General features: G+C 32.4%; 5 protein-coding genes across 6 annotated transcripts in view; 2 read left to right on the top strand and 3 right to left on the bottom strand.

The window, feature by feature from the left end:
* The first annotated feature begins 192 nt into the window (after positions 1 to 192).
* On the top strand, positions 193 to 1,697 carry LOC130894809 (ubiquitin thioesterase OTU1). Its single transcript, XM_057801803.1, has 4 exons — positions 193 to 661; positions 734 to 1,054; positions 1,155 to 1,327; positions 1,382 to 1,697. Exons 1-4 carry the CDS (start codon positions 448 to 450, stop codon positions 1,592 to 1,594), a joined length of 921 nt encoding a protein of 306 aa, XP_057657786.1. The 5' UTR covers positions 193 to 447; the 3' UTR covers positions 1,595 to 1,697.
* A 1,442-nt stretch (positions 1,698 to 3,139) lies between these two features.
* LOC130894810 (abscission/NoCut checkpoint regulator) lies at positions 3,140 to 4,565 on the bottom strand. Its single transcript, XM_057801804.1, has 5 exons — positions 4,426 to 4,565; positions 4,204 to 4,373; positions 3,921 to 4,152; positions 3,640 to 3,861; positions 3,140 to 3,588 (listed from the first exon to the last, which is right to left on the bottom strand). Exons 1-5 carry the CDS (start codon positions 4,471 to 4,473, stop codon positions 3,343 to 3,345), a joined length of 918 nt encoding a protein of 305 aa, XP_057657787.1. The 5' UTR covers positions 4,474 to 4,565; the 3' UTR covers positions 3,140 to 3,342.
* Positions 4,566 to 4,913: 348 nt separating this feature from the next.
* On the top strand, positions 4,914 to 6,995 carry LOC130894808 (DET1- and DDB1-associated protein 1). The gene is made up of 4 exons (XM_057801802.1): positions 4,914 to 5,225; positions 5,280 to 5,418; positions 5,474 to 5,538; positions 6,790 to 6,995. Exons 1-4 carry the CDS (start codon positions 5,223 to 5,225, stop codon positions 6,898 to 6,900), a joined length of 318 nt encoding a protein of 105 aa, XP_057657785.1. The 5' UTR covers positions 4,914 to 5,222; the 3' UTR covers positions 6,901 to 6,995.
* Positions 6,996 to 8,038: 1,043 nt separating this feature from the next.
* LOC130894807 (DNA methyltransferase 1-associated protein 1) lies at positions 8,039 to 11,151 on the bottom strand. Its single transcript, XM_057801801.1, has 6 exons — positions 10,823 to 11,151; positions 10,600 to 10,769; positions 10,042 to 10,551; positions 8,687 to 8,840; positions 8,475 to 8,629; positions 8,039 to 8,412 (listed from the first exon to the last, which is right to left on the bottom strand). The coding sequence occupies exons 1-6, from the start codon at positions 11,028 to 11,030 to the stop codon at positions 8,302 to 8,304; spliced, it is 1,308 nt and encodes a 435-aa protein (XP_057657784.1). The 5' UTR covers positions 11,031 to 11,151; the 3' UTR covers positions 8,039 to 8,301.
* A 1,389-nt stretch (positions 11,152 to 12,540) lies between these two features.
* Positions 12,541 to 26,157, bottom strand: part of LOC130894806 (ras-responsive element-binding protein 1) — a 41,453-nt gene continuing 27,836 nt past the window's right edge. For both annotated transcript variants that reach the window (XM_057801799.1, XM_057801800.1), the window contains exons 3-4: positions 19,574 to 22,724; positions 12,541 to 18,618 (exon numbers count right to left, since the gene is read on the bottom strand). In XM_057801799.1, the coding sequence (XP_057657782.1) occupies positions 17,502 to 18,618; positions 19,574 to 22,724 (4,268 nt within the window). In that variant the 3' untranslated portion in view covers positions 12,541 to 17,501. The remainder of the gene's footprint in view (positions 18,619 to 19,573; positions 22,725 to 26,157) is intronic.

Here is a 26,157-nt window from a genome sequence, read left to right as displayed (position 1 = left end):
TAAATCGTTTTCCATTATTGTTAATATTACAAGGTCTGAATCAATCAATCCGATCGATTTAATTATATACACTCATGAACTGGCGTGCACTAGTCCAGTTCAGTACAGTACATTAAGAACAAACCTAATAGTGTTGTTTTGAAGAATAGCACTGATTGGCTGTTTGTATTACGCTCAGAAAACTTCTTGTGACCATATCTTAACAAACTGAATTTTGACAGTCACGCCAAGTAGTTTGAATATTTTATTATTCGGGTAGAATTTAAAGTATTCGATATTTCATATATTTTTGTTTATTTATCAATACGATTTTTACAATATCTTTCTATATATGAAAATCGTGCAATGATATATAATCGGTTGGATTTTTTAACCTTAAATTGAATATCCACATTGCATAAGCGTTGGTGTTTACTAGTGAAGTTCAGAAGAAAATAATAAATTAATATGACTGGTTTTGCATTGAGGATTAAAACAAAAACCGGACACCAGATCGTGAATAATATTACTAAAGATAGTACAGTCGAAGAACTCAAACAGGTCCTTTCGAATTTATCTAGTATACCAATTAATAGATTACAAATTTTATCAGGATTTCCTCCGAAACTATTAGATTTAAGTCGAGGTAACGAACCCATCGGGTCTAGCGGTATAACTTCAGGTAAAAAAAAATTGTTGTTGTACAATTTTTTTTAATAATCCTGAAGTTTGCCTTCCCTGTAAATGATTTTAGGTGATACGTTGATATTAGAGGAAAAATTGATTCCTGATAATGAACAACAGGATGTACCGATGTTAGAGAATGAAGTAGAAAATCCCTTTGATTACCCTGGTATATTAATGAAACATATCGTGCCTTCTGATAATTCCTGTTTATTCACTAGCGTCCATTTCGTTTTAAACGGAAAAATAGACGAAAGTGGATCGGTAAATCCTTACCTCAGACAACTTGTAGCGGAAACTATAAAAAGTGATAGGGAATTATATAACGAAGCGATATTAGGTAAACCTGTAGATACATACTGTGTTTGGATTCAAGATGATAAATCGTGGGGTGAGTACATAAATTTCACCCCTTGTGATTTAAAAAATACCGAAAAATTTTGATATTGTTGATTAAAAAAATTATTGTTTATAATGTAATATCTTGTTAGGTGGAGCTATAGAATTATCTATATTAGCTAATCATTACGGTATGGAAATAGCTGTAATCGATACAATAAATGCCATTATTAATAAATTTGGTGAAGATCAGAATTATCCCCATAGGGTTTTTCTTCTATTCGATGGTATACATTATGATCCAATTTTTTTAGAACCGTTTAATGTAAGTCTTATCACATGTATTAGGTTATTAGTGTTGATTCGGTGATATTTTAAGGGAGGTAAAATCCAAACGATCTTCCCTACCGATGATGATAGAATACTACGGTTAGCAGAACAATTGGCGCACGAAGCGAAATCTAGTAGACAATTTACTGATGTGAACAAATTTACTTTAAAGTGTATGGTTTGTAACGTTTTGTTGAAGGGGCAAGTGGCTGCACAAGAACATGCTCAATCTACAGGACACGCTAATTTCGGCGAAGTGTAATTAAAAAAAAAAGTATATAAATTGACATTGTTTCGTACTGATAATGTATTTAAAAATTATTAAATTCTTGCATGGTATTTAAATAAAAATGTTTGCAAATGTTTTTTAGCTGAATTTTTGTGTATTTTGACGAAAATTTCGGTGGAGGCTGCTTCTTATCGTGTTTGAAATTTTTTCGTTTCAAAATTGAAATTTTGCGAAATATTAAAAATAGGACAATATACAGTTTACCCTTTGCATATTATACAACCCTTATATGAATTTCCAAATGCATTAGAGTGTAATAATATTTATTGAACAAAAATGGATATTTGAAAATTTTCATGTTTTTCTCAACTATTTCCTTCCCTTTCTCTCCTCTTGTTTCAGATTACACTGTTTATTGTTAATTATTACTACTAATATACCTAATATTTTCTCCATCCCTTTTTTAATTTATCAGGATGTCTAATTATCTTTTCCATTTATAGCCTTTCCTTATTTCTTTTTTATTCATTTTTTTTATCCTTCAGTTTTATTTTCTATTCGTCCCTTCATCTTTGTTCTACTTTATTCATTTCTCTTTAATATATTCCATCTTTTAACTTCCAAGTTCCATTCCTTTCTTCTGATTAAATGTTTTCTCAGATTAAATTATTTATTATCAGTTTTCTTGAATTAGTTTTGTTTTATTCATTCATTTCCTTCCAAATTATTTCATCTTTCTGCTTAATTTCCCATTACATACACCATTTCTTATCTTTTCTTTACTGAATTTTGTTTTTTATATTTTAAATATCTCTTATAGGTTATTTTTATTACTGTTCCTCTATTATTTCTCTTCCAATAACCTCAGTTCACTTTTTGATTCCTATCTATATTTTTTCTTCTTTTATTCATTTCCCTCATTCCAGTTCTTTGATTCATATCTTATTATTGTTCTTTATTCATTTCTTTCATACCAACCGTTAACTTTAACATTTTGTTTTCAGTAGATTACACTGTTTATTGTTAATTTTCTTCATCTCTTGTTTAATTTTTCTTCTACACCGCACCTTTTCCTTATTTGATTCATATCATTATTCTTCCTCATACAATTCCTTTTATTCTTTTCCTTCATTTTCCATTCTTCTACTTTTTTAAACTATTTTTTTGATATTACCGTCAATATTCATGTTTTTCTCCATCTCTTGTTATTTCCCAGGATTTGCGTTTTTCTAATTTAATTCTCCATGCCCTTTATTTGGTTCATATCCTAATATTGTCCACTTTTTTCATCCCTTCTCTTCATATTCATTTCTCGATCCTTTTGATTTTGGTATCTTAACATTTTCTTCTCAATTTTCCATTTGCCATTCTTTGTTTAAATTCTCTTGATATTCTTTCTTCATTTCCCATACTAGTATTATTGCAACTAGTTTTCATCTTAATCAATTTTTTTGTTATTCTACTAACTTGTTTTTTTACTTTGCATGTTTCGTTTTCTTTATTGGGTTCCTCTCAATTCTATTTCCCTCATTTTATCTGCTTTATGGAGAATTTCAAATAGAAGTAAATAAAACCGAATAAAAAAGGAAATAAATTTTATTTATCACATTGTTAAGCCTAATATGTAAGCAGTTAATAGCGTATTTTACAAAACTAGCAGCAGAATGAAAAAACCGCAAGATTTTTATCTTCTTCCTATCCTGAGAATGTGATTTTGAAGTATAAAACTACTGAAATCATATATAATTTCTACCATCTCCCTTTTTCGTATATTACTCAACTTATTTTGGTTTAAAAGGAACGACGTGGTGATCTGTATCGCCCCAAGTTTTGTGGACTTCTTTGTTACACGAGCTACAATATAAATCGCCATCGCAATCGATGCACCTGTATTTCGCGTCGTTATTACATAAAACGCACCACGGAAGTTGAGGGGAGTCGTTAAATTCGTCTTCCTCGTCGGTTGCTTTTGAGGTAGATAGTGCAGCAGCTGGGAGTTTTTCATCTAAGGCTACTTCATCCATTATCTTAAGAAAATTTATATGTTTAAACACATTTCAAAATTGAAACTTTCTTACCTTTTTAGTGATTTTGTCAACTTCTTCAGATCCGCCGAAATCGTGCAAATTCTTTATGTATGTTCCCTCATTTGGCCTCACTCCTTTTTCTCTTAGTGCAGCGACTCTAGTTTCAATATCTTCTAGGTTTTGGTGAGAAAGTTCAATGTCTCTTTCACTCATAAATTGTTCTAGAAGAGAATCTGCTTTTTCACGATCCGTTCTTAAATCCATAGTGTATAACTATAAAATAAAAAAACAAAAATTGGATATGTGAAATGGAATGTATACTTTTTACTTACAGGTTTACTTGGACCTTCTACATATTCATTTTCTCCTTTAAGTTTCTGTAATCTTTCTCTTATTTCAGCTTCTGTTGGAGGTGGTCCTTTACCGTCATCTTTCAATTTCTCTAATCTTTCTAATAACTTCTGATCAACAGACGAAAGACCTTTGCGTAATGATTCAATTTTAGGGTCAGTTTTGTATACAGTTATAGGTGGCGCCGCAGGATTTTCCAAATTTTCTAATCTTCTATAAAAATTATCGACATAAAACTACTATCAATAGACGCAGTTATCTTACCTCAAATATAAATCGGGAGGAGGCCTATTACTTTTCTTTAAAGATCCTGAGCTTAGTTGTAAGAAACATTTCTTACAAATGTTGTATTCTTCGTCACCTTTCGAAGGAATCTTAGATTTTTGTTTAACACATTTGCTACAAAATGATAAACCGCAGTTGGCACAACCCACCTGAAAATTAATGTATTCAACAATACATTTTTATAAAAATATTCTACATTACTTCTTTATGGAAAAAATTAAATTTGGTGCTGCACTGGTTACACGACATTGCAAAATTTAGAAAAACAAATTATTTGGATTTGTAATTAAATTGAACTCCTTAACATATAATTGTATAAATGTCAATAGTGTCAGTTTTATTTTGACAGCAAAAAAGGATTGCCAAACTTAACCTACCATTTTAGTCGGTTCTTAGAATACATCATTATTTTGGCAAATGATAATGACGTTATAAATAGGTAACACGGATAATTTGGTAATAATTGTAAATTTTTGGAATTATTACTTCATTATATATATTTCAGTATCGTTAGAATAAATAAATACATAAACTTGGATATTTCTCTGTTAATTTAATATTGTGACATAATTTAACTCAAATATACTTTTTTTGTGAAAAAAATTGAATTAGGTTTTACATTTGAAATTTTGAAATACTGTACTCAAAAAACCCATTACCTGAAAATCTATAAATGTCAATTTTTTGACATTAAAAGAAGGGTTGCCAAATTTGAATATTACTTAGAATATTTATCGTTTATCATTTATATGATAATATATTGTAAATATAATCTATAAATAACGAAATATCCATAAGAAAAGGTATAGATAACAATAATCGTGGAAAAATTATACTTCCCTTGTATATTACCAACATTAGTGTAATATTAATCTGTTGATCAACTCACAAGTGATTTTGTCTGATCGTGAGTTTCATTCTAATATAATTTTGCAATACTATTTAAAAAATATAATCAAAAACTCTATTTGGGACGTTTCACAAATTCACGGATTATAATGGTAAACAAACAATTTTTTTCGTTATATAAACATAAAAATTAAATTATTTTTTAGTCCGTAGCGCAGTTCCTCGAAGGATTACCTTCCTATAACGAAAATAATTTTACTAAATTTCACGTTGATAACAATAATAGAACACCATTAAAACGCCCTTCCGTTTATGTGCCTACTAAAGAATACCCATCTGAGCAAAGTAATTATATTTTTTTTAATAAAAAAATACAATTATTTATATTATTTAATTTTAGTAATTGTCACAGAGAAAACTAGTATTTTATTAAAATATATGCAACAACATTGGGATAAAAAATATGTAAGTATACTCATAGTCTATTATCATTTAAATATTTGCGTCTATTATAGTTTGAAATCAAAGTATTTGTTCAGAAAAGTCCGAAACGAGTTATGTTATACAGATTGTACAGAAAAGCTTTTTTTATTGTTCTTTGATTGTTTTTCTTAAATAACTTCATTTTTTAATAGCTCTTTATCATGCTTGTAAAACTAGTGATTCCTAAGTTTCTTATTTCTATTCTCATTTGTAAATATGTAGGGTTCACACCAGCAATGAAAATTTAGTGGTCCAAAAGGACCACCTAAGTTATGATTTAGTGGTCCAAAAATATAACGTGGTAGACAAAAGTAAAAAAATTAACATATGCATGCTACACACACTTTTATACATATTTTTACGGCATATATAAATTCTTTTATGCAAAAACAGCACAGTAAATATAAAACATAGATTTGGGCGACAAATTTGTCGTCGATGTGTATGATTTTGGCGACATTTCTTGATGATTTGGCGACAATTGTCGCTATGTCGCCATGCTGGCGTGAACCCTATAAATATGCTATTTTGAACTGATTTTCATAGAAAAGAGACCTAAAATCAAGACAAATCATACGAAAAAATCTAAATAATAAAAAGTTGGAGAAATTTACATTAATAACTTATATACTTGAATAACATGGAAAATTTGCTGGAAAATGAGAGAAAAGTATCCTAAAATCATACATATGGTGTAGGATTTTGGGGTTGTGTCAGTGAATAAAATATAGTTAGCCTCCTGAGGCTCTTAAATACTTGGTGCAATGACAGTGGTGATTGCACCTTGGTATGTATCAAATGTATCACGATAGTCTCCATGAAGATTTTGGCATACCGAAGGAATCCAGAAGCATAGTTGCAAATATTATGAAGAATTAGAGACACAAAGACGACTTCTTATGGATATTGAATGAAATATAGAGCTGGAAGAGCCTTTATTGTGTCATCAATGAATTCTCTACCAGCCAATTAGCTTATAGAAAATTTTTCGATTCCGATTTATGTAAAAATAAAAAATAAATTCCCCAATGGAATAGTTGAATTAAAAGGAATAAACTTGGAATTTTTATTGGTTCAAAAGTGTGACATAATAATTTTGTTTCAGAATTTATTTTTAAAAATTTATAAGAATCCTAATGTTTTTGTTTTTCTTCAAAAATTTTGCATTGTATAGTGAGTGCAAATACAGTTAATGTTCATTTATTTATTGAAATAAACAATTTCTGTTTGTAGAATTCGAAAAAGAGGGACGTTAGTCCACAATCGCATGAACCAACCAGGAAAAAACCGAGAACGGATCCCAACAATACCAGGGATTACGGAATGAGCATGAACGATTTTTAAATCCGTTTTAAAAAACTTTTGTTTCTGATTTAGGATAATTTTTAGGAGACAAATTCATTTTTGTGGACACAAAAATATATGTATTGCATTTAAAATTGATATAAGTACGTTATTTTACTTTTTTTTACATATATATCGAAATGTTATACAAACGGAAACGTTTCTTTAAAAAAAACTTCTTTATTACAAATTTGTTGTATATCAGTAAAAATGAAATTAACTCGTAGTTTTTTAACTGACCTTGTATGTTCTTGGTATTTTATCGATTTTGGAGATGAAAATAAACCAAAGTTATATAAAAAACCAATATTTTGTACTATTCTGTAGTCTGACAATGTTTCAGATCAGTATTTTATTATTTTTGAGTTATTATATGATTTAGGGATGTTTTTGTTTATAGTACTTTTCATTAATTTCAACAAATAAAAAGTCTGTCGAATTCTCAAGTAATTTTTTATTGAAAATTGTTATTAAACCTATATTTTCAGTGATTTACTTCGTACTAATCACCAAACTATCTATATACAAGTCATTTAGACAGGAATAACACCATTTGAGATTAATCAGAACTAAATTTTAATTAAGGACTAGTAAAAATTGGAATTACAATTAATACTGTTACTTAAAAGGTTTATTGTGCCCCTTTTTTCTACCTAGTATCCGAAAACTGTCTTTAAACCTTGTAGTTCTTCTATTTCAGACTGCTAGGACATCGGTTTCAATTTTTTTTATTTATTCCAATCAGTAATCAAAATTACATATTCTATGAACTAATTTGATAGCTGTAGGTTACTCCATTAATGGATTCTCCATAATTTCCAGTTATTTAATTCTGATAATAGTCGTTAAACCAACTGACCTCTATAAAACTGTCTTAATGTTATTTGAATTAAATAGTGGGTGTAACATGACATTTCGGTGATTTTCTGTTCTATACTTTGGATCTTAATACAGCGTTTGGTTTTATACAAACCAGGACGAGCTGGAGGAATTTTTGACTGGTTTCCATTGGAAAACAATAATCACTTCCCTGACTTTAATCTACGACGAATATTGTATTAAATTAAATTATATTTTTAATAGTACATTATAATTACAACAAATGTGGAATTTTTTTTATTGATCCAATAAAAAAAAATTAATTATCAAAAGTTTTATTTTGAACGAACCTGTATAACACTAAGCACGCATACCACTACAAAAAAACACCATTTAAACAGTATAATATTGAATGTTGTAGTAAAAAGCAGTTCAAATGAACCGAATGAGAAATATATATTAAATGTTGTAGTAAGCAATAGTTCAAATGAACCGAACAAAAAATATATTAAATGTTGTAGTAAGCAGTAGTTCAAATGAACCGTACACTAAAAACATTCAAATTCTAATCGCTTTCATTAGCTAGGCGTTAGATGAAGTATCCGGGGATCCTACAACATCAATAATCTCACTAGTACTGAGTTTAGATTCGACTTCGGTATTAGAGGTAAGTTGTTGCGGGATTGATAAACTCTGAAACACACAAAGAAATTTTATAACAAAATCCAACTTGTAAAACTTCGATTTATTAATACCTTTCCAGGATTTAAAGCTTCGTATTGATGTCTCAAAGATTGTAACTCGTATTCGCAAGTAACCAAAGCCCCTTTTATCTCCATCAATAGAACCATATCGCTGCGGAGTTCGTTGAAGTGCTGACATATTTCATCGGAAGGTGTGGGATTTAATTCTAAAAAAAATTATTATTATATATTTTATATTATATTATATATAGGGAATTTTTTACCTAAACCCATTTCTTGAAGAATCTGTTCTATCCCTTTGGATTTCTTTTGTCCAACGTTTGCCGGAAGTTTCATCCTTTGGGATCTTAAAGACACTCCACTATTTTTATAATCGGGAAATTTGATACCTGCGTTTTCTAATGCCTGTAAAATATGCTGTTGAACAAAGTGATTTATTAAAACTAGTTTATCCCATTTATACTGTTATAGAATTAAGTTATTCAACTAATAAACATGCCCTAAAACCCCCGATGACATTTGGCTTTAGACCTTACTCTACAGCAGTACTTCAAGCGATTAATTTAAATATGGTACCACTTATTGTTAAGGATAATCTGTTTATACCAAAAAAAAGATAATATTTAAAGTAATTTTTGTATCAGAAAATGATTTAAAAGTCTGAAAAAAACAGCAAATGAAGTCATATTATAAATAAAATCATAAATTATTTTTAAAGAAACTGTTATTTTAAAATTTAAAAAAAACATTCTTTAGTTGAACAAAAAATATAGTGTGTTACTCGACAAAACAATTTTTAAAGCTATTGTATCAATTATATCCTACATTTTTTCTTTAAAGGGAAATAAAGGTAAGACTTGGGGTCCTAGTACATCAACAATGTACCTGTAAGTATTTCAGTGCGACACTCCCATTGAAACACATATTTTGGTTGTATCTAACATTGAGCAAACTCGTTTTATCACCCTTCTGTATACTATGATAAAATTATCTTCTTTAATGGTAACAAGAGGTAAGATAAAGTACCAGTGAGTATCAAGATGACCTCTTTCAATGTCATCCTTTACACACATTTTGGTGGTATCTAACATCCCGCAAATTTTTTTTTGACTCTTCTGTAAAATAGAACACGACTATCATCGCTATATAGACAAAATCGGGGCTCATTTGATGGTTTTACAAGTCCTAATGATCTCTCGCAACATGTAGTCAAGCTAGGGTTCAAATTTACCTCTTTATATTGTATCCTTGCTTATTGCTGCACAAAATCTTATCTTAACGCTTCAAGTTACAAGAATCTGTCCTGATTTATATCAGTTAGACCACCATAGCCTTAACATCGTTTTCTGTGGTTTCTTTTCCATCAAAAGAGACCTAAATTCAAGATAGATCCCACAAAAATTATAAAAAAGGCTAAGTTGAATAAAATCTAGTATTCTTCCCATCTCTTGGTACCTCCTCAAAACTTATGTCACCAGTACTTTTCAGACACCTTCTCTAATTAACTTAATAGTTGTACTACATTCCTCCGGAGTTTATATAATATTTTAAAGTTAAATTTAAAGTTTACATCACATATATTTAAATAATAATACAAGAGATAAAAATTTTAACTTACATTTGTATCAATCCTGGACGGTCTCGAAGGATTTGTAATTTTCTTCTTTGGTAATTTTTTTTCATTCCTTTTAGGCGCATCACTTTGACTATCAGCTTGACTAATCAACTTCTGAAGATCCTGCGTTTTCCTTTCCCTTTCCTTTTTGCGGGCCTCGATTTTTTTGAGTTCGCCCAATAGAAATTGTTCTTCCTCAATTTGTTCAGGTTTCCTTTCGTACAATTTTTTTAGTTGCTCTTTTCTTCTACGTTCGTGGTCAGCGTCGTAAGTGTACACTTTTTTATCTCCATTGAGTTTATATAGAATCCCGCAGATTTTGTAGTATCTTTGTTTTAAATCCTCGACGGATCTTTTCGGAAATTGTTTGTCGTATCGATCGGCCATCACCAAAAACCTCAAATCAAATCTTTCAGCCAAATCCATCAAATGATCTGTTTCTTCTTTCGTCCACCCTTCACATTTTATATGTAGATTATATTCTTGATCAGTATATTTTGGTATATCGACTTTCTAAAATAATTTTTCAACAGAAATAATAGATTAAGAAACTTTTATTACCTTATTGAATTTTGCAAATGGGTATTCCTTTGGTTCATCCGATGGTCTTCTCCAATGGTAAAATGTGGCGTTATCAGATCTAGCTGGATTAGTAAAAGGCATCCACATCCATTTCCTTGGTTTCCTCATTCCCAATTTGATTTTAGTTTGTTTATAACCATTATTTCCAACTGAAAAACATCACAGTCACATTTGTTTTTATAAAAATATAATTAATATTTACTTGTATCAGAAGGGAAAAGTGGAGGTGCATCTTTATTATCGTTATATAGTAAAGCGAATACTTCTCTGTGCATTCCCTCGGGACGTTTAGAAACTTTGGGCCCCGGCGGAAATCTCTTTTTAGTTTTATCATTTCCTAAAATTGATTCTCTGGTTATTTCGGGCGTTGGAGGTCTCTCCAATTCCATTATATCTCTAACATCTGCCATATTGTGTAAATTTTATTAATACCGTAATTGAATATAAGTTGACTTCGTATTAATATTTTAGAAATAACAAACGAAAGTAATAAACATTGTTACTTTTTTTAATATTGACATATGTCAAACTATTCAACTGCCATCTTTCTATACAAAAGAGTATTAATAACAGTTTACTATAATCATAGGTATTCTATCATTCCAATAGATGACGATATTTGTATATTTTTATAAATAATAATAATAAATTTATTTGAATAAATTTTCGGTGGTCCGATATAACGTTTAGTATGTATAGATAAACTATTTTTTTTACTTTCCTTCCTTCACCAATAAAAATTCAGTAAATTGATCTAGTAGACTTGTGTCTTTGAACTGTCTAAAAGTTTTAATTGAATTAATTAAAGTAGTTTGTATACTTTTTTGTTTTATATAAAACAAGGTATTAAAACGTATTTCCAACTTATTTGGGGTGATATTTCTACTCATTTATATATTTAACAACGTTATGTTGATAGTTATTAAACAAAAGAAAAGAGACGAGTTAAAGGTTGGTAGCCATGTTAAGTTGGCGACCTTTACGTAGGTAGATAATTGTACAGGATTGGAGTGAGGAATTTAGTTTTCATTATTTTTCATTCTAATTATTGTTGAACGGTTTTAATATTATAAAGTATATTTAATTGGTTGTGAAATATATAGAGGGTGTTTACTTTCAAATAACAAGTTTCATTTTTCTTTTACAGGTAAGTGGTATCCAGTATGACATTTGTCGATATTATATACAAGGTGTTCTAAATTCCTCCTATAATTTATTTATTTTTACTAGTGTAGCGAATTTTATTGGTTTACGTAAAAAAATGAAACGTGCGTTTAGACAAAAAATATTTAGTTTGGTTTCGATTGATGGTGAGCAACTTTTTTCAGTGTGTACGAGGGTTTTTTCAAAAATTAACGACTTCAAACGAAGTTATATTAGCTTGATATACGAGGGGCGTTTGAGAAGGCTAAAAACTACGATAACCAGCGATGTCATCGAAAAATTGCACCAAATGGTACTGAACGACCGTCGGATTGACTTTTGCACATTATGAGTGCTAAAATTCATGAATTGCATTTCGAATTGGTTAAACACCTATTATATTCACCAGATCTGATCCTTAGCGACGTTTAGAAAGGTTAATGTCCTTTTTAACATCTTGCAATTAATATTCCTAAACTATCTCAGTACTAAAATGGATTGCATAAAGCCACGCGCGGTGATTGAATATATGCAAGTTTATATATTTTCTGAAATGTGATATTGAAATTTTGGAATGTTGAGTTGAGTTACGAATCGATTTTGAAATCGTTCACATTTGATTGCTGGAACGTGTATTTGTGTGGAAAATCGTTATGCACATTGAGTATAACCGGTTTGTGACGGTTCTTAACCAGATAAAAAAACACGTTTTTGATAGTTTTTTTGAAACGTATGTCGGTAACAATATTAGAAGGGTAGAAAAAAAAAAAACAAAAATGAGCATCAATTGTCATTTATTGAAAATAAACCAGTAAATTAACGTAATCATTACATATTTCACAAATTGAATTATACAAATAAATATGGCATACATATTCTGAACCGAAAAATTAGATTATTCACAAAACAGTTACATATTATAATAGGTATGATTGAAAATCTATAAAACACACTCGAATTGCTTTTTCAAAATTGCTAAAATCGATTTTTTCGATAATCGAATTAACGATCGATATCAACGATAAAAACAAACTTACAATTCTTAAGACACAGCGTGAATGTGTGTAGAAAATCCCTTTCAGATACAATCGAAAAAAGGTGCACGAAAAAATAAAAATAAAGGTGTAAATCTACCTTAAACTAACATTTATATAAATCTCACAGCAACGACGGGAATAGCGTTTAATTACTTAACATTTAAGCTTCAATTTTTGATTTTTGGTTTTCTCACTATGACTAAAATAATTATTAAAATAAAAAGATTTCAGCAAAAATTTCAATTCGAATCAAAATCAAAAATAATGTGTCCCAAGTTGACTCCATTAAAATTATTGAATTAATTAAGTTTTCGTGATAAATTCGCCGCCATTTTTTATATCCACCCCCAATTTATCACCGCCGTTCTTCATCTTATTTTCCAGTTCCTTAATTGCAGATTTATTTGAGCGTTTGGCTCTCAAGTCGGTCTGGTGGGGATAGGGATGCTTTTTCTTCAAGTCCTTCCGCGTTTTATCAGGAGGAAGGAGTTTTGCTTTCTTCCACGGGTCCGGCAACTTTTGTTTTCCCAGAAGCTCGTTAAGATATTCCAGGACTTGTTCAGGTTTCGTTTGTCTCGATTGTCAAGCCGTCTGGTCCCGGAGCTTTACCATTCTAATCTAAAGATTTGATTAATCCCCAGATTTGTAGAATGTGCCAAAAAAGAAATTACAAACACCAACTCGAAGCGTCCGATCGTGCAGTCTATTCGTTTAACCTCTGAATTAGTTAAAAAGCTGCCAAAAGGTGTCTAGAAGTGATTCCTTATCTAAAATATGTACCTTGCTTAGACAAAGTTTGCTCGAGTTCAAGTTCCAACAGGTTAAACGCCGTCATTGACATATTGAATCGTTAATCAAGTCGGACAGTAAGACGAAGACTTAAAGCACCTGCGATTGGTCTATCTCATCGGCAAACACGCCTGCGTTTTGCACAGGATCATCTGAATTAGAAGTTGAATCGATTAGGGTCTGTTTTGTTTTCATATGAGATCAAAATATGCCACCATGAAGAAGGGAAGTGTACCGAAGACTAAGAGAGCAATCTGCAAACACACGAGGTGCTTATGGAGGTGGTTACTGCAGGATACGGGGTTTAATGTCTATAGGAGCACGAATCTACCCTGAAGATAAATATAACGCAATTCATATTTACATTGGAGTCGGTTTTGGGGTTATGGAGTGGCCACCGTATAATCCTGATCTAAATTCTACCTAAAACTAGATCCCAGATATTAGTGGTAGTGCAGTAGTGGTTTAACAACACAGCAATTCTTTTTGAAAATTATTGTTACGATTCACGAAAACAAAAAAGGCAGATCGAGAAGGGGCTTTCAATGATTAAGATGACAGGGGGTGAATCAAAAGATAGAGAAAAGGAAAAAATGGAAACATCTGAAATCCTATTTGGATACTGAAACTGTTTTGGGTGTTTTCTACATCTAAAAACATCAAGTTAATTTACCGGACTCATTCTGAGTGGGGGATTTACCAGCAGGTGGAGTAGGTTGTAGCCTAGGGCGGTAAATTTCAATGGGCGACAATTTCGATTCACAAGATTCGACATAATTATTATTCGTACTGAAAAGATGAGTTTTGATGAGAATTTCGAATATTTTGAAAAAAAAGGCGTGGGACTGAACGTATAGAAAGTTATATGTAAGAGAAATGAAAAAACAAGAAAAAAAGACGTTTATCTTCGAGTTATAAAAGATCCAGGAGACAGAAGCTTTTCTTGTTTAAAAAGAGCCATTCACTATCGATTTTAAAGGCCGCGTGCAATTTCTTGCAAGTTCAAAATATCGCTTGTATGAATATGACACGACACGTGTCACTTGTCAATGCATCATAGCTGTCACTTATAAAAATTCAATAAGAGAGTTAAACGTCGAATCGAAGATGTTGCAGGCTCGAGATCTTGCATGATACGATCAGCTAAATTTCATCTGCGCATGCTTTTTATTAAGAAATATTGCGCCTTGTTTTGTATTGCAGCCTTAAGTCAAGAAACACACAAGGCCTCGGACCTTTTATGCATAGAATCAGATCTAATGAACAATTTATAATACGACTTATTTCAACTACGAAATGAAATAATCAAACGGAATTTTGTGGATATACATCGTATTTTAAGTGAATTTTTTTATGAAAAGTGTCGTGCTTGTAAATTAGTTTATATACAAAATAAATTTTTAAAAAATGTGGAAACTGTGATTTATTATTTTTCGTTAAAACTTTTCTGAAATCTTTTTTATTTTCGGTTATAAATTTAACTATAAAAAGTGTATTAAGCCTAAATATTTGCGTTATATATATATAAAATAATTATATTGCTTAATTTACATTTCGTAAATCTAAAGGCAATACTCAAAACACGTTTTTATATATATATATATTATATATATTTATAATTAAGGCAAATAGATTTAATAGTAGAAATGGTGTTTGGTCTGTCAAAATCCGTGTCAGGAATTTGACAAATAGGAAATAAATAATATTTGGTATACCTAGACCGTATATTCATTTATGTACAAAAAAAATATATATTATGTAATGAAAAATTAATTCGAAACGAAATTTTAAAAAAATTATGATACAACTTCTTTAACAATCATATAATTTTTTTTTTCGTTGTATTGAACGTGACTAGATAAAAAATATCTTATTACCTATATTTTTTTTGTATTTACATGTAAATAACATATTTCAAATTAAACTTATTTAAAAAAAAATATATATATTTCGCGATAATTTCTAAGAAGGAAATGCGTATGGTATAGAAGCTAAAAATTCTAACCTAATTCAGTCGAAAATAAAATTGTACTATATTCTTCAACAAAAAATAATCTAACAATGCGTATCTATACATTTTTTTTATATATCTTTATAAAAAAAATTAGTTTTCGAATTATTTCTAAAATTATTCATCACATCATCACTATTTAACCACGCCTCGTACAATTTCGTTTTGTGTGCTCGAAATGCGCGTTGATTACGCGTGTCGATAATTATAGCAGTAAACAGAACGCCGTAGATAAAATATTGTTCATAAAACGATCATATAAACGTACCGAAAAAATGTGGATGGGAAACGAACGATTACTACGAAAGAAAAATATAGAACAATTTTACAGAAACAGGGAAGGAAAACCAAGTTACAAAAACAAGAGAGGAAGACCCACGAGGAGGAACTGGTCAGAAAAAATGATGATATGGGGGTGAAAAATACATGAAACACGAACTTTTATAAAAAAACAAGGAAGGAAAATCAAACAGAAGTTAGACAGAAGAAACAAACAATAAAGGAGAAATGCATGAAGCACCAAGTTACTAAAGCAAGAGAGGGGGATCCAGGAGGAGAAACTGGACAGAAAAAATGATGATATGGGGGTGAAAAACGCATGAAACACGAACTTGAAAAAACTAGAATTGAAAACCGAAAAGGAGCTGGATAGGAAAAGTGAAAATATAATAAGAAAAATGAGGAATGAGAAGAGAAGAAATGAATCAAAACACACAGGTTAGGAAAAAATGGAGACAGCTGTGGAAAAAGGAATCCACGCAATGAATCGAATCCAACAAACCTTACAGATGATAAAATTGAAAAATCAGGATTAGATAATAAGATAAAGGACCATTTCATATCTTACCTGAATATTTAAACTATTTTGAGTGCGTTCAATTTGTCTATTGAACCTTTTTTGACCCATTCAGAGCCTTTATAAAAATTCTATTTTGTGAATTTTTTGTCTAAAATCGTATATTTCACTGACCAAAATAAGTTTCAAATCGTTGAAAATTGTCGGCCTTGGTAAAAAATGAAAAAAACCGTTTTTCTCAAAAAAAAACCTTTTTCTAATTATTAAACATAAATTGATAACTACGAAACTTTCAATTATCATAAAATTAGAAAATCCAAATAATTTTAATCATTATCATTATCCAAAATCTAAAAAGGCGCTGTCCCAAGGCAACCCATCCCAAATAAAGATAAAATTTTGTAATTTTTATAAAATCCAGCGATTTTGGATTTATATAAAAAATCAAATCAAACCCATACGACGTTTTTGAAGTACCAAATTGTTATTTTCGAAAAAAAAATTCGTGTGTGATTCTTGATGAAGAAAATATTGTACAAGCTAAGCAGTTGCTTCAAAAGTGGACCCTGCTACATCGAAAAGAACCATTTGTTATTGGTTCGATGAATTTAAACGTGGTGGGGATGATGATGGATGTTCTGGTCGTCCAATTGATGTGATTCCTCTAAAAAAACTTAAAAAATGAGAATAAAATGAAACATGGAACCATATCTTCACTCAAGAATCATCATCTGATTGAACTGTACACTAGAACTCCCTCCTGATATTCCGGACTTATCTCCATGCGTCTATTATTCATTTGGTACATTAAGAAGTTATGCGATAGATACCGGGGACGTGGTAAATGTTTGTAGAGTGCGAGCCTTTCCGCAATTCAATATTATATGTTGAAATGTGTTTTTGGAAACAACTCTATTGAATATAATTGTTTGGGCGCCTTGTATATGATACCGCATGTAAAAATTAACATTTCCAGTATATATTTCTAATAAAACGAACCTCTTTGTACATAAACGTTTCCTTCTCTATTACAATAAAAAGAAAATTAAAAATTTAAATGGGAAAATTATATAAAATTCCATAAAAAAAAGAAAAACAAATATAATTATTCTTTGACGCCGTTTTTAACGCCTAAAAGTTTAGCCGCATCATCCGCTGATGCGGTCAATACCTTATCTATAATAGATCCTCTTAAACCTAAAAGATTACCGATCAAATCCGCGCTTTCGGTACCTTCGGATTCGTCCGTTTTCACCGTCGCATTGCATTCTCTTTTCGAGTACGTAGGCGATGAACCGTTATTACCATCTTCGTCGCTAGCTGCAGCGTCATGTTCGAAATTGACGTTGTGCTTTTTTCTATGACGCAGCATACTGTGTTTTAGCGTGAATCTTCTCTTGCAGATGTCGCAGCTGAAAGGTCTTTCTCCGGTATGGGTGCGCATGTGTCTTCTCAAATCTTCGGCCGACCAAAATCGACGCATACAAAAAGCGCAAATCACTTTTCTATTGGAATAATCGGGAAATTTCCCTCGGATTTCCACGTCGTCGTCGTCGTTATTAATATGTTCTTCTTGCGAGGGTCCGTTACTTTCCAGGGCGTTTTTCGACATCAGAAGCTCGTATTCGGGCACGTGTCTATCTCGAATGTGATCCAAAGCTTCCTGTCTTTCGGCGAAGGATCCTTCGCACAAATGGCATTTGTAAGGTAAATCGGAATTTTGTATAGCGCAATCGGGAAGTTTGTAAGCCGTTTGTTTATCCCAATCGTTTTTGGGTAGTTTTTCGTCTTCCGAACTGCCCGCCTCGTAGCCTTGAGCTTTGATATCTTCGCCTTGTAAATTCGTGGAATGTTTGCAACTTATGTGTTTTTTCAAATTCGAATAAGTCGAGAACGTACTGCTCGGACAATGGGAACATTTAAACGGACGTTCCGGTACGTTTCTCATCAAATAATTGGCGTTGTTGGTAACGTCGTTGGGTATAGTCGTCGCCGAGTTACCGTGTTTTCTCAATAGATGGCGATCGCAGTTCGATTTAGTCGTGAAAAGTAACGGACAGTGGCTGCATTTGAATGGTTTCTGTCCCGTATGGGTCAGGATGTGACGACGCAACGAAGAACTCCAAGGAAATTTCCTGCTGCAATACGGGCAACTCACGCGGTTCGGCGCCAGGGAGTAAGCGGACTTTTTCTTCACCGGCTGGACCACATCTGATTCAGATCTAAAACAAATAAAATGATATTTCGATATACACTACAGATCAACAGTTTTTGCCCACCCCATAATCCAGAAAGCCGCTTGATTAGATCCAATACACCGTGCAGATGAAGTTGATGAAGTGCTTGCAACAGATTGTACTAAAGAATATGATTATTAGACGAGTTTTGGAAGATTTTGAAAAACGAAAGCTATAAAAAATATTGAAGGACAATGTAGAACGTTTTTGCTAGCATATAATCGGAAGAAAATTTATCTTCCAGCATGACAATAATCCCAAACATTCCTCGAAACTATGTAAAGAGTATTCGAAAGAATTATTTTCAGTTCGAGTTGTTATACCACCCTGATTAGACGTAATAACGTCGAAACAAGTCATTAGTTATATTATCTTGCAATTGCGAGCCATTGAGGATGTTAATCACAATGATAGTTGAATTTGGTTCTTTTCATATGGTTAAACATTCTTCAAGTTTTTTGAGTGACTTTGGATAATATTCTAGACGACTGATGTCAGGAAAAATATAGTGGAAGTAATTATTTTGCCGTAACAGTCTCCTCAATTTGATTGAGTTGCTGTGGGACAAATTGAACAGAAAGATAAAAGAGTGGAAGCCGGCCATAGAACGACCAAAAGATCAACCCAAAGCACGTTGGGGTGATGAGAAGTAATGCAGGATATTACCAAGACCTTTTTGTAGATATTAACAGTCTACCTGATCAGTGGTTTGTAGTTAAAAGTGAAGATGGCGACAGTAAGCGATCACGTCGCTTTTTGACGTTGTCTTCAGTTCGAGCTGTTATACCACCCTGATTAGACGTAATAACGTCGAAACTAGTCATCATTTACAACCTCTCCTTGCAATTGCGAGCCGTTGGAGATGTTAATATCGACAAATAGGTCGATTGACTTCATTATTCGTAAACTTTTCGAAAAAACTAAAATGTTCGAGACTTACTTATTTTCGTCTGTACCGGAAACGTTTCCTTCGCTAGTACTACCGCTGGCTACTAGACCTTCCTCGTCTTCTTCGCTAGCTAATCCGACTTCGTGTTCTTCACCTTCTCTTTTAAAAAATTCTTTAAATTGTTGTTGGGAGGCGTTATCCAATAATCTAGATACGGGCACTAGATCGGAATTTTCTTCGCTTTTCGACGTTTTCACGTTCGGTTTTTCGTCTTCTTGTTCGATTTCATCGATTTTACTTTCGTGCTCGTCTATAATCAGAGCGCATTCTTCGTCTTCTTCTTTCCTATTATCGATTTTACAAAGTTGTTGAGATAATAGAGAAAATTTGAGCTTATCATCTTTGGTATCGTCAAATTTTTGGTATTTGTTGAATTCGTAGATAGGATTAGGTATATTAATATCACAAAAATCCGGTTTTATTCCTACATGGGGTTTCTTTCCCGGATTACCGACGGCGCTGCGTTGTCTTTGCGACCAAAACTGCGGATGTTGTTGTTTGATGTGTCTCTCCATGTTCGATCTCAAAGTAAATCGCGCCGAACAGTGCTCGCAGGTAAAAGGACGCTCAGTTCTATATCTTCTCTGTTTCTGTTTAGGCATCAAAACCCCGTTTTTGATAACCATCTTCACGGCGTTGGGGGAATGCATCGCATCCGGTGGTTTATTCGACGAAATCGGACTTTGTAATTTGTTATCTTGAAAATTACTTTCGATATTTAAACTTAAAGGTTCTTCTGGTTTTTTCGGAGTGGAATAAACCACTTCGGATCTTTGTTCCAATCTATCCGGGAAACCACGATGCAATTGGATATTTTTAACTTCGTCCGATATCATCGAACCACCGCATAATTGGAACCTCTGCATACGTTCTTTCAATTCCTGGGTATTGTGGGGTAAACTAGGCGGTACCGCTGAGAAAAATAATGGATTTATAGGTAACCCAGGCCAATTTGGTATCGGAAAACCGCTTCTATATATAGCTAGTTGTGTGGCGTATAAAGCCGCGGCGTCTAATTTCGGGGGGGATTTGAGTAGTTGTTGAGCCGCGAAAATATGTCCTATATTCGGGGATATTTGTTGTTGTATCGGGGGTAAAGTTTTTTTAGTCAAATCTTGTGGTTTATCTTCGTCATCTTTATCTAATAAATCCGTAGGTTTCTTTTTACTTAAATCTAAAACGAGATCTAACGGTTCTTCATCATCTTCATCATCTTCTATATATTCTTCTTCAGATCGAGTTTCGTAATTATTTATTTTTAACGTATTTATGTCTTTTACTTGAATTTTATTAGAAAACGTTGGGTATGGGGGTGTGAAATTGTTTTCGCTTTGTATTTGGTGGTAATCTGTTATATTTTCGTGCGTAAACGATTTTGTTGTTTTTAAATTTTGTAAATCGGGAAAAACAGGTTTTCTCATTATATCTGATAATTTGGGAGAGAAATTAATTTTTTCTTCTGTTATAGATACAATTTTTTTAGTTTCTTCTTTAGTTACTAATTTATTAAGTTCTTCGTTTGTAGGATCTTCGGAAGGGTGATAAATAATTGATTTTTTCACTTCTTCTCTTGTTGATTTATAATGTCTATTACGTAAATGTCTTTCGCAATTAGCTTTTGTAGTAAAAGCGTAATTGCAAATAGCGCATTCGTAAGGACGATCGCCGTTGTGTGTACGCATATGACGCGTAAGTGCGTTTTTATCAATTGAAGAATAAGGACACATATTGCAGTAATAAGTACCGTTATTATTACCAACAAGATGTTTCCTATTATGTCCTTTTAAAGCTCTTAAATTTGGAAATATTTCCGGGCATAATCTACAAGGGAATTCACCTCGTAATTTCATTTTTCTAAATTCCACAGCGAAAACATCTTGCGATTCTTCCTCTTCGTTTTTTTGGAAATCGTTTTCTAAAACATCTTTCGATTTTTGCGTATTAAAATCCGTTTGATTCGTCTGTAATTTTTTCAAATTAATATTCGATAAAATCGATTGTATATCAGCTAAATCTTTACTATTATCGACCCCTCTATCTAAATGTTCCTTCAATTTGTTATAAGTAAAAGCGTTAACTGTTTGTTTTTCCGGGGAATTATCCACAAGATTCAATCTATTAAAAAATTCCATTCTTCTTATATCAGGTTGAGAAACGTTTAAACTCGAATCGTTTCCTTTAGTCCCAGGAGAATTACAATGGAATTCGTGTATGTTTAGAGAATTCGTACAAGGAAAGGCCCTGCTGCAATAAGTGCATTGAAATTTCAAACCGGCAGAAGCTTTATGTAAATTAATTTCGCATTCTCTTCTAGCGATATGCGGGAATTTTTCGCTGGAAAAATCGACGAAAGTTAAATCTTTAAAACCGATTACGGGTTGTTGTTTAGGCGTCGAATTATCGTGTACGGCGCTCTTGTGGGCGTTCAAAAGTTTACTATTCGTGAAAGTTTCCTTACAAATATTACATTTAATCGGATAATCCGGATGATTGTCTTCTAGATGAGCTTCGAGATTATCCGCCGAATTGAAATCGGTTCTTTCGCAAACGGGGCATTGGAAGTTTTCTATTTTCATTTTCTTCTCCCCGACGTCTACGTTTTCATTTTTTCTTTTGTTCTTTTCGATTTTGTTGTTGTTGTATTCGGTGCTTTTGGAACTGCCGCTGTCTAAGCTACCGTCGGATTCGTAGCTGCTTTCGTGTCTTTGGGAATGCGTCCTCATGTGTCTGTGCATGTTGCCGTTTGTGGTGAACGTATCTCCGCAATATTTGCAATGGAAAGGACGTTCTCCGCTGTGTACTAGAACGTGTCTATCGAGACTGCTGTTCGAACTTAATACTTTGGAACAGATCCGACAGATGTAGCCCTTATCGGAATCGTGCGTTTCGTTTTCGTTGTTGTGAGATCGTATGTGAAGAGTGAATTTATGTTGGGAGGTCAACATTTTTTCGCATATGGGACAGAAATATTTACGTTCGGGCGAAGAACAATCGCTTCTGTTGTCGCCGCTATCGAATACTTTCGAATGATCCGTTTGATCGATTGTGGTATTTGTGGTGGTGGAGAATATACCGGAATCGCTGCGATTCGCTTTTTCCTTGGATACGGCGTCTGGAGATGGAGGTGATTCCATGTCTGAAACTGAAATAATTCGAATTATAAAATAGTATGATCGTAAACAAAAATTTTCAACATATCCGTTGTGTTCTACTAAATAATTCTATTCGAGACTGAAATTTAAACCTAGCATCTTAGCTTGAACCTGTTGAAGTTACTGGATGAATTGTAAAATTTCCTCATGTGTTCGAAACCTCCAAGCTCCAGCGACTTTTCCAGGTCGTCTGTCATACTTCAAAATTCTACTGGAGACGTTGTACTTTGGAATGTTGATCAAAAAACTTGTCTTGACCTTTTGAGGTAAATTCTAAAACATTCTCATGTGTTTAAACCTCTCGAAAACCTCATCAATGATGTGGTCTGCTGTTAGTTTCTTCTACAAACTCCAGAGATATTCCGGATCGTCTGTGATGTCTAAAAATTCTACTGGAAACGATTTCCTTTGGAATGTTAATCAGACATCTTATCTTGACCTTTTGAGGTAAATTCTAAAACTTTCTCATGTGTTTAAGCCTCTCGAAAACCTCACGAATGATGTTGTTTGCTGGTATTTCCTTCTACAAGTTCCAGTGATATTCCGGATCGTCTGTGATGTCTAAAAATTATACTGGAAACAATTTCCTTTGGAATGTTATTCAGACATCTTGTTTTGACCTTTTGAAGTAAATTCTAAAACTTTTTCATGTGTTTAAACCTCTCGAAAACCTCACCAATGATGTTGTTTGCTGTTATTTCCTTCTACAAGTTCCAGCGACTTTTCCAGGTCGTCTGTGATGTCTAAAAATTCTACTGGAAACAATTTCCTTTGGAATGTTAATCAGACATCTTATCTTGACCTTTTGAGGTAAATTCTAAAACTTTCTCAAGTGTTTAAACCTCTCGAAAACCTCACGAATGATGTTGTTTGCTGTTATTTCCTTCTACAAGCTCCAGTGATATTCCGGATCGTCTGTGATGTCTAAAAATTCTACTGGAAACGATTTCCTTTGGAATGTTAATCAGACATCTTGTCTTGACCTTTTGAGGTAAATTCTTAAACTTTCTCATGTGTTTAAACCTCTCGAAAACCTCACCAATGATGTTGTTTGCTGTAATTTCCTTCTACAAGCTCCAGCGACTTTTCCAGGTCGTCTGTGATGTCTAAAAATTCTACTGGAAATGATACCTGTTGGAATGCTAATCAGACACCATGTCTTGATCATAGCGATGCAACAATCAACACATCTGTACATATAATGTCATATAAAGCACTTCTAGTTTTTATAATAGTGACAGAGGTTTGATTTTTTTGATAAAAATTATTTTATTATTGTTGATAGCGTATTTTTTTATCTATAATTTATTTTCGGACTTAGCTTTCTAGTTGTACCTTTTCGTCAGATAAAAAGGTAACGCATAGTAATTCGAGCATGATGTGAAAATTAAGTAGATTTTAAACATGTGCGTACTAAAAAATTGGCCAATCCTAATAAAAAAATCATTTTATAAATATTTTTTTCGATTCTCATTTTTCGTTTCATCATCCATTATATTCGAGATGGTGAAATACGATAATTGTCCCAAAACTACCTTGCCCAACAAAAGAAAACATAAAAATTTTGAAAAAAAAATTATTTGTATGTTTCTAGGTAATATCTTTTTAGTTCCATACAGTTTTCCTAGCGATGGGATGAATAAATTCGATAATTTTTATAAAAAGAATCGTCAAACTTCTCAAAATAACCATTAACTGTCGACACCACCTCATCAATGTTGGAAAATCTTTAACCACCAAGTATAGGAATAGAAAATAATTCTAGGAGGCTAAATCTGGCGAATAGGGTGCATGAGGTAGCACTTCAAACTTGCCAAACGCTTTCTAATATTCAAATTGGTCAACAACTGCGTTGTTTGTCTTCGCAGATCGTACAGTCTCGTCTAATCTTTGCTACCCAATATGTTACTGTCCAAGGTCTCCCATAACGATGACTGATGATAACGTTCCCTATTGATGGTTGCCAAATAAACACTAAATAACGTAGCGTGACGTGTGGTATTTTTCAAACAACTACCGCCATCTCTAGGTCAGGCCAGATACTTCTAAGACCATCCTCGTAAAAGGGTAAATAAAATTAGAGAAAACAGCTGTCAAAATTCATATGGCTACGAATATGTTTAAAAAATCCTAACTTAGTGTGGTAAAATTACTTTATATTGAGTTGTGGGCGTTATTTTTCCTACGAATACTTATTTTTGGAAATATTGGATTTTACTTTGTACTTTGCAATGTAAATGTATTTTTGTATAATTGAAAAACTGTCGATTTGAATATTTATTAATCCAATTGAACAATCGAAGAAAAAAATGACGAAATAATTTTGTTTAGATACGCCCTTGAGCGGCGATACGTTGAAAAGACCGTCTCATATATGTCTCTGGTTTATCCCATAACGGATTGAAGTTTATTCGATTAGTAAACAAAACACATACGCATACACATTCGACACATCGGTTTACTTGACCCGATTACTATTGTTATTCAAAAAGGTCTTACGCAAAAGTATGGACGATGACGGACTCGATCGGAGATAGTGATACTAATCTAGGTGTGGTCGAAACAGAAGAAGAAAAACCGCACAGATTTCTACATAACTGATATGGGACTTTCCATATCTCAACGTTGGATATATGTTATTTTTTTTTAAATCGGAATGTTTTTTTCGTTTTTTCGCTACCGATCAATTTTGAATCATACATCAACATTTTTTCGCCAAAGAAACCAATTATCCGCCCTATAATCCTTGTTTGGCCAACGTTTTCCTACCCCTGAAGAAACGACGATGAGTTCAAATCACGATCCTGCGAGGGACCTCAATCGGATTGGAAATTGGTGTCCACATCCAATTAGTGATATTTGTTTTGTTTGTCTATCTCAAAATTTAAGTAGCAGCCCTCTAACTCACATAAAAAACAATTAGAGAAACTTTAGTTAGAAAGTTACGTAAATATAATTATGGTTCATTCTTTGGAATGACTTTTTCCATCGATATATCACAATAAAAGAAACTTGATTGATATGATTCATTTTCTATTTTATTCGCTCCTCTTTCAGATTTTTCTAGATGTATATAACCTAAAACTAGTCATTTCCTATTGGCATTTCTGTGTTATTTCATTCAAAATTTTCTGTTTACATTTTTTTAATAATTTATATTAAAATATGTGTTATTAAAGCCCAATCTACACGAGAGAACGCGAGTGCCCTGTTACTTTATGAAGCTATAAAGTGAGTGACGAGAGTGTGGATGGCACAAGTTAATACGAGCTTCTAAAAGGCACTTTGCGACAGTCTGGATCGGTCATTCACAAGTTTAATAAAACAAAAAAACATAATTTGAATATGAATGCAAATTCGATATCAGTTTGTGGTTAAGTCCATTTAGTTATGGATTAGTTTCGTTTTGAGAGCTTTTAAGCC

This window comes from Diorhabda carinulata, chromosome 6 (assembly GCF_026250575.1).
Source record: "Diorhabda carinulata isolate Delta chromosome 6, icDioCari1.1, whole genome shotgun sequence".
In the NCBI taxonomy this organism is placed as follows: Eukaryota; Metazoa; Arthropoda; class Insecta; order Coleoptera; family Chrysomelidae; genus Diorhabda; species Diorhabda carinulata.
The sequence above is the reverse complement of the archived record's forward strand: the minus strand, read 5'-3'. Positions and strand labels throughout refer to the sequence as shown.

Excerpts from the sequence above, each read along its gene's own strand:
- LOC130894810 (XM_057801804.1), bottom strand. The coding sequence starts at position 4,473 with ATGTCGTGTAACCAGTGCAGCACCAAATTTAATTTTTTCCATAAAGAA. Across the intron at positions 4,374-4,425 it reads TTAATTTTTTCCATAAAGAA|GTGGGTTGTGCCAACTGCGG; the intron begins GTAATGTAGAAT and ends ATTAATTTTCAG. Across the intron at positions 3,589-3,639 it reads TTGACAAAATCACTAAAAAG|ATAATGGATGAAGTAGCCTT; the intron begins GTAAGAAAGTTT and ends AATTTTCTTAAG.
- LOC130894809 (XM_057801803.1), top strand. The coding sequence starts at position 448 with ATGACTGGTTTTGCATTGAGGATTAAAACAAAAACCGGACACCAGATC. Across the intron at positions 662-733 it reads GTCTAGCGGTATAACTTCAG|GTGATACGTTGATATTAGAG; the intron begins GTAAAAAAAAAT and ends AAATGATTTTAG. Across the intron at positions 1,328-1,381 it reads TTTTTTTAGAACCGTTTAAT|GGAGGTAAAATCCAAACGAT; the intron begins GTAAGTCTTATC and ends TGATATTTTAAG.
- LOC130894807 (XM_057801801.1), bottom strand. The coding sequence starts at position 11,030 with ATGGCAGATGTTAGAGATATAATGGAATTGGAGAGACCTCCAACGCCC. Across the intron at positions 10,552-10,599 it reads CATTTGCAAAATTCAATAAG|AAAGTCGATATACCAAAATA; the intron begins GTAATAAAAGTT and ends AAATTATTTTAG. Across the intron at positions 8,841-10,041 it reads CGTCCAGGATTGATACAAAT|CATATTTTACAGGCATTAGA; the intron begins GTAAGTTAAAAT and ends TTTGTTCAACAG.
- LOC130894808 (XM_057801802.1), top strand. Across the intron at positions 5,419-5,473 it reads AGAATACCCATCTGAGCAAA|TAATTGTCACAGAGAAAACT; the intron begins GTAATTATATTT and ends ATTTAATTTTAG. Across the intron at positions 5,539-6,789 it reads AACATTGGGATAAAAAATAT|AATTCGAAAAAGAGGGACGT; the intron begins GTAAGTATACTC and ends TTCTGTTTGTAG.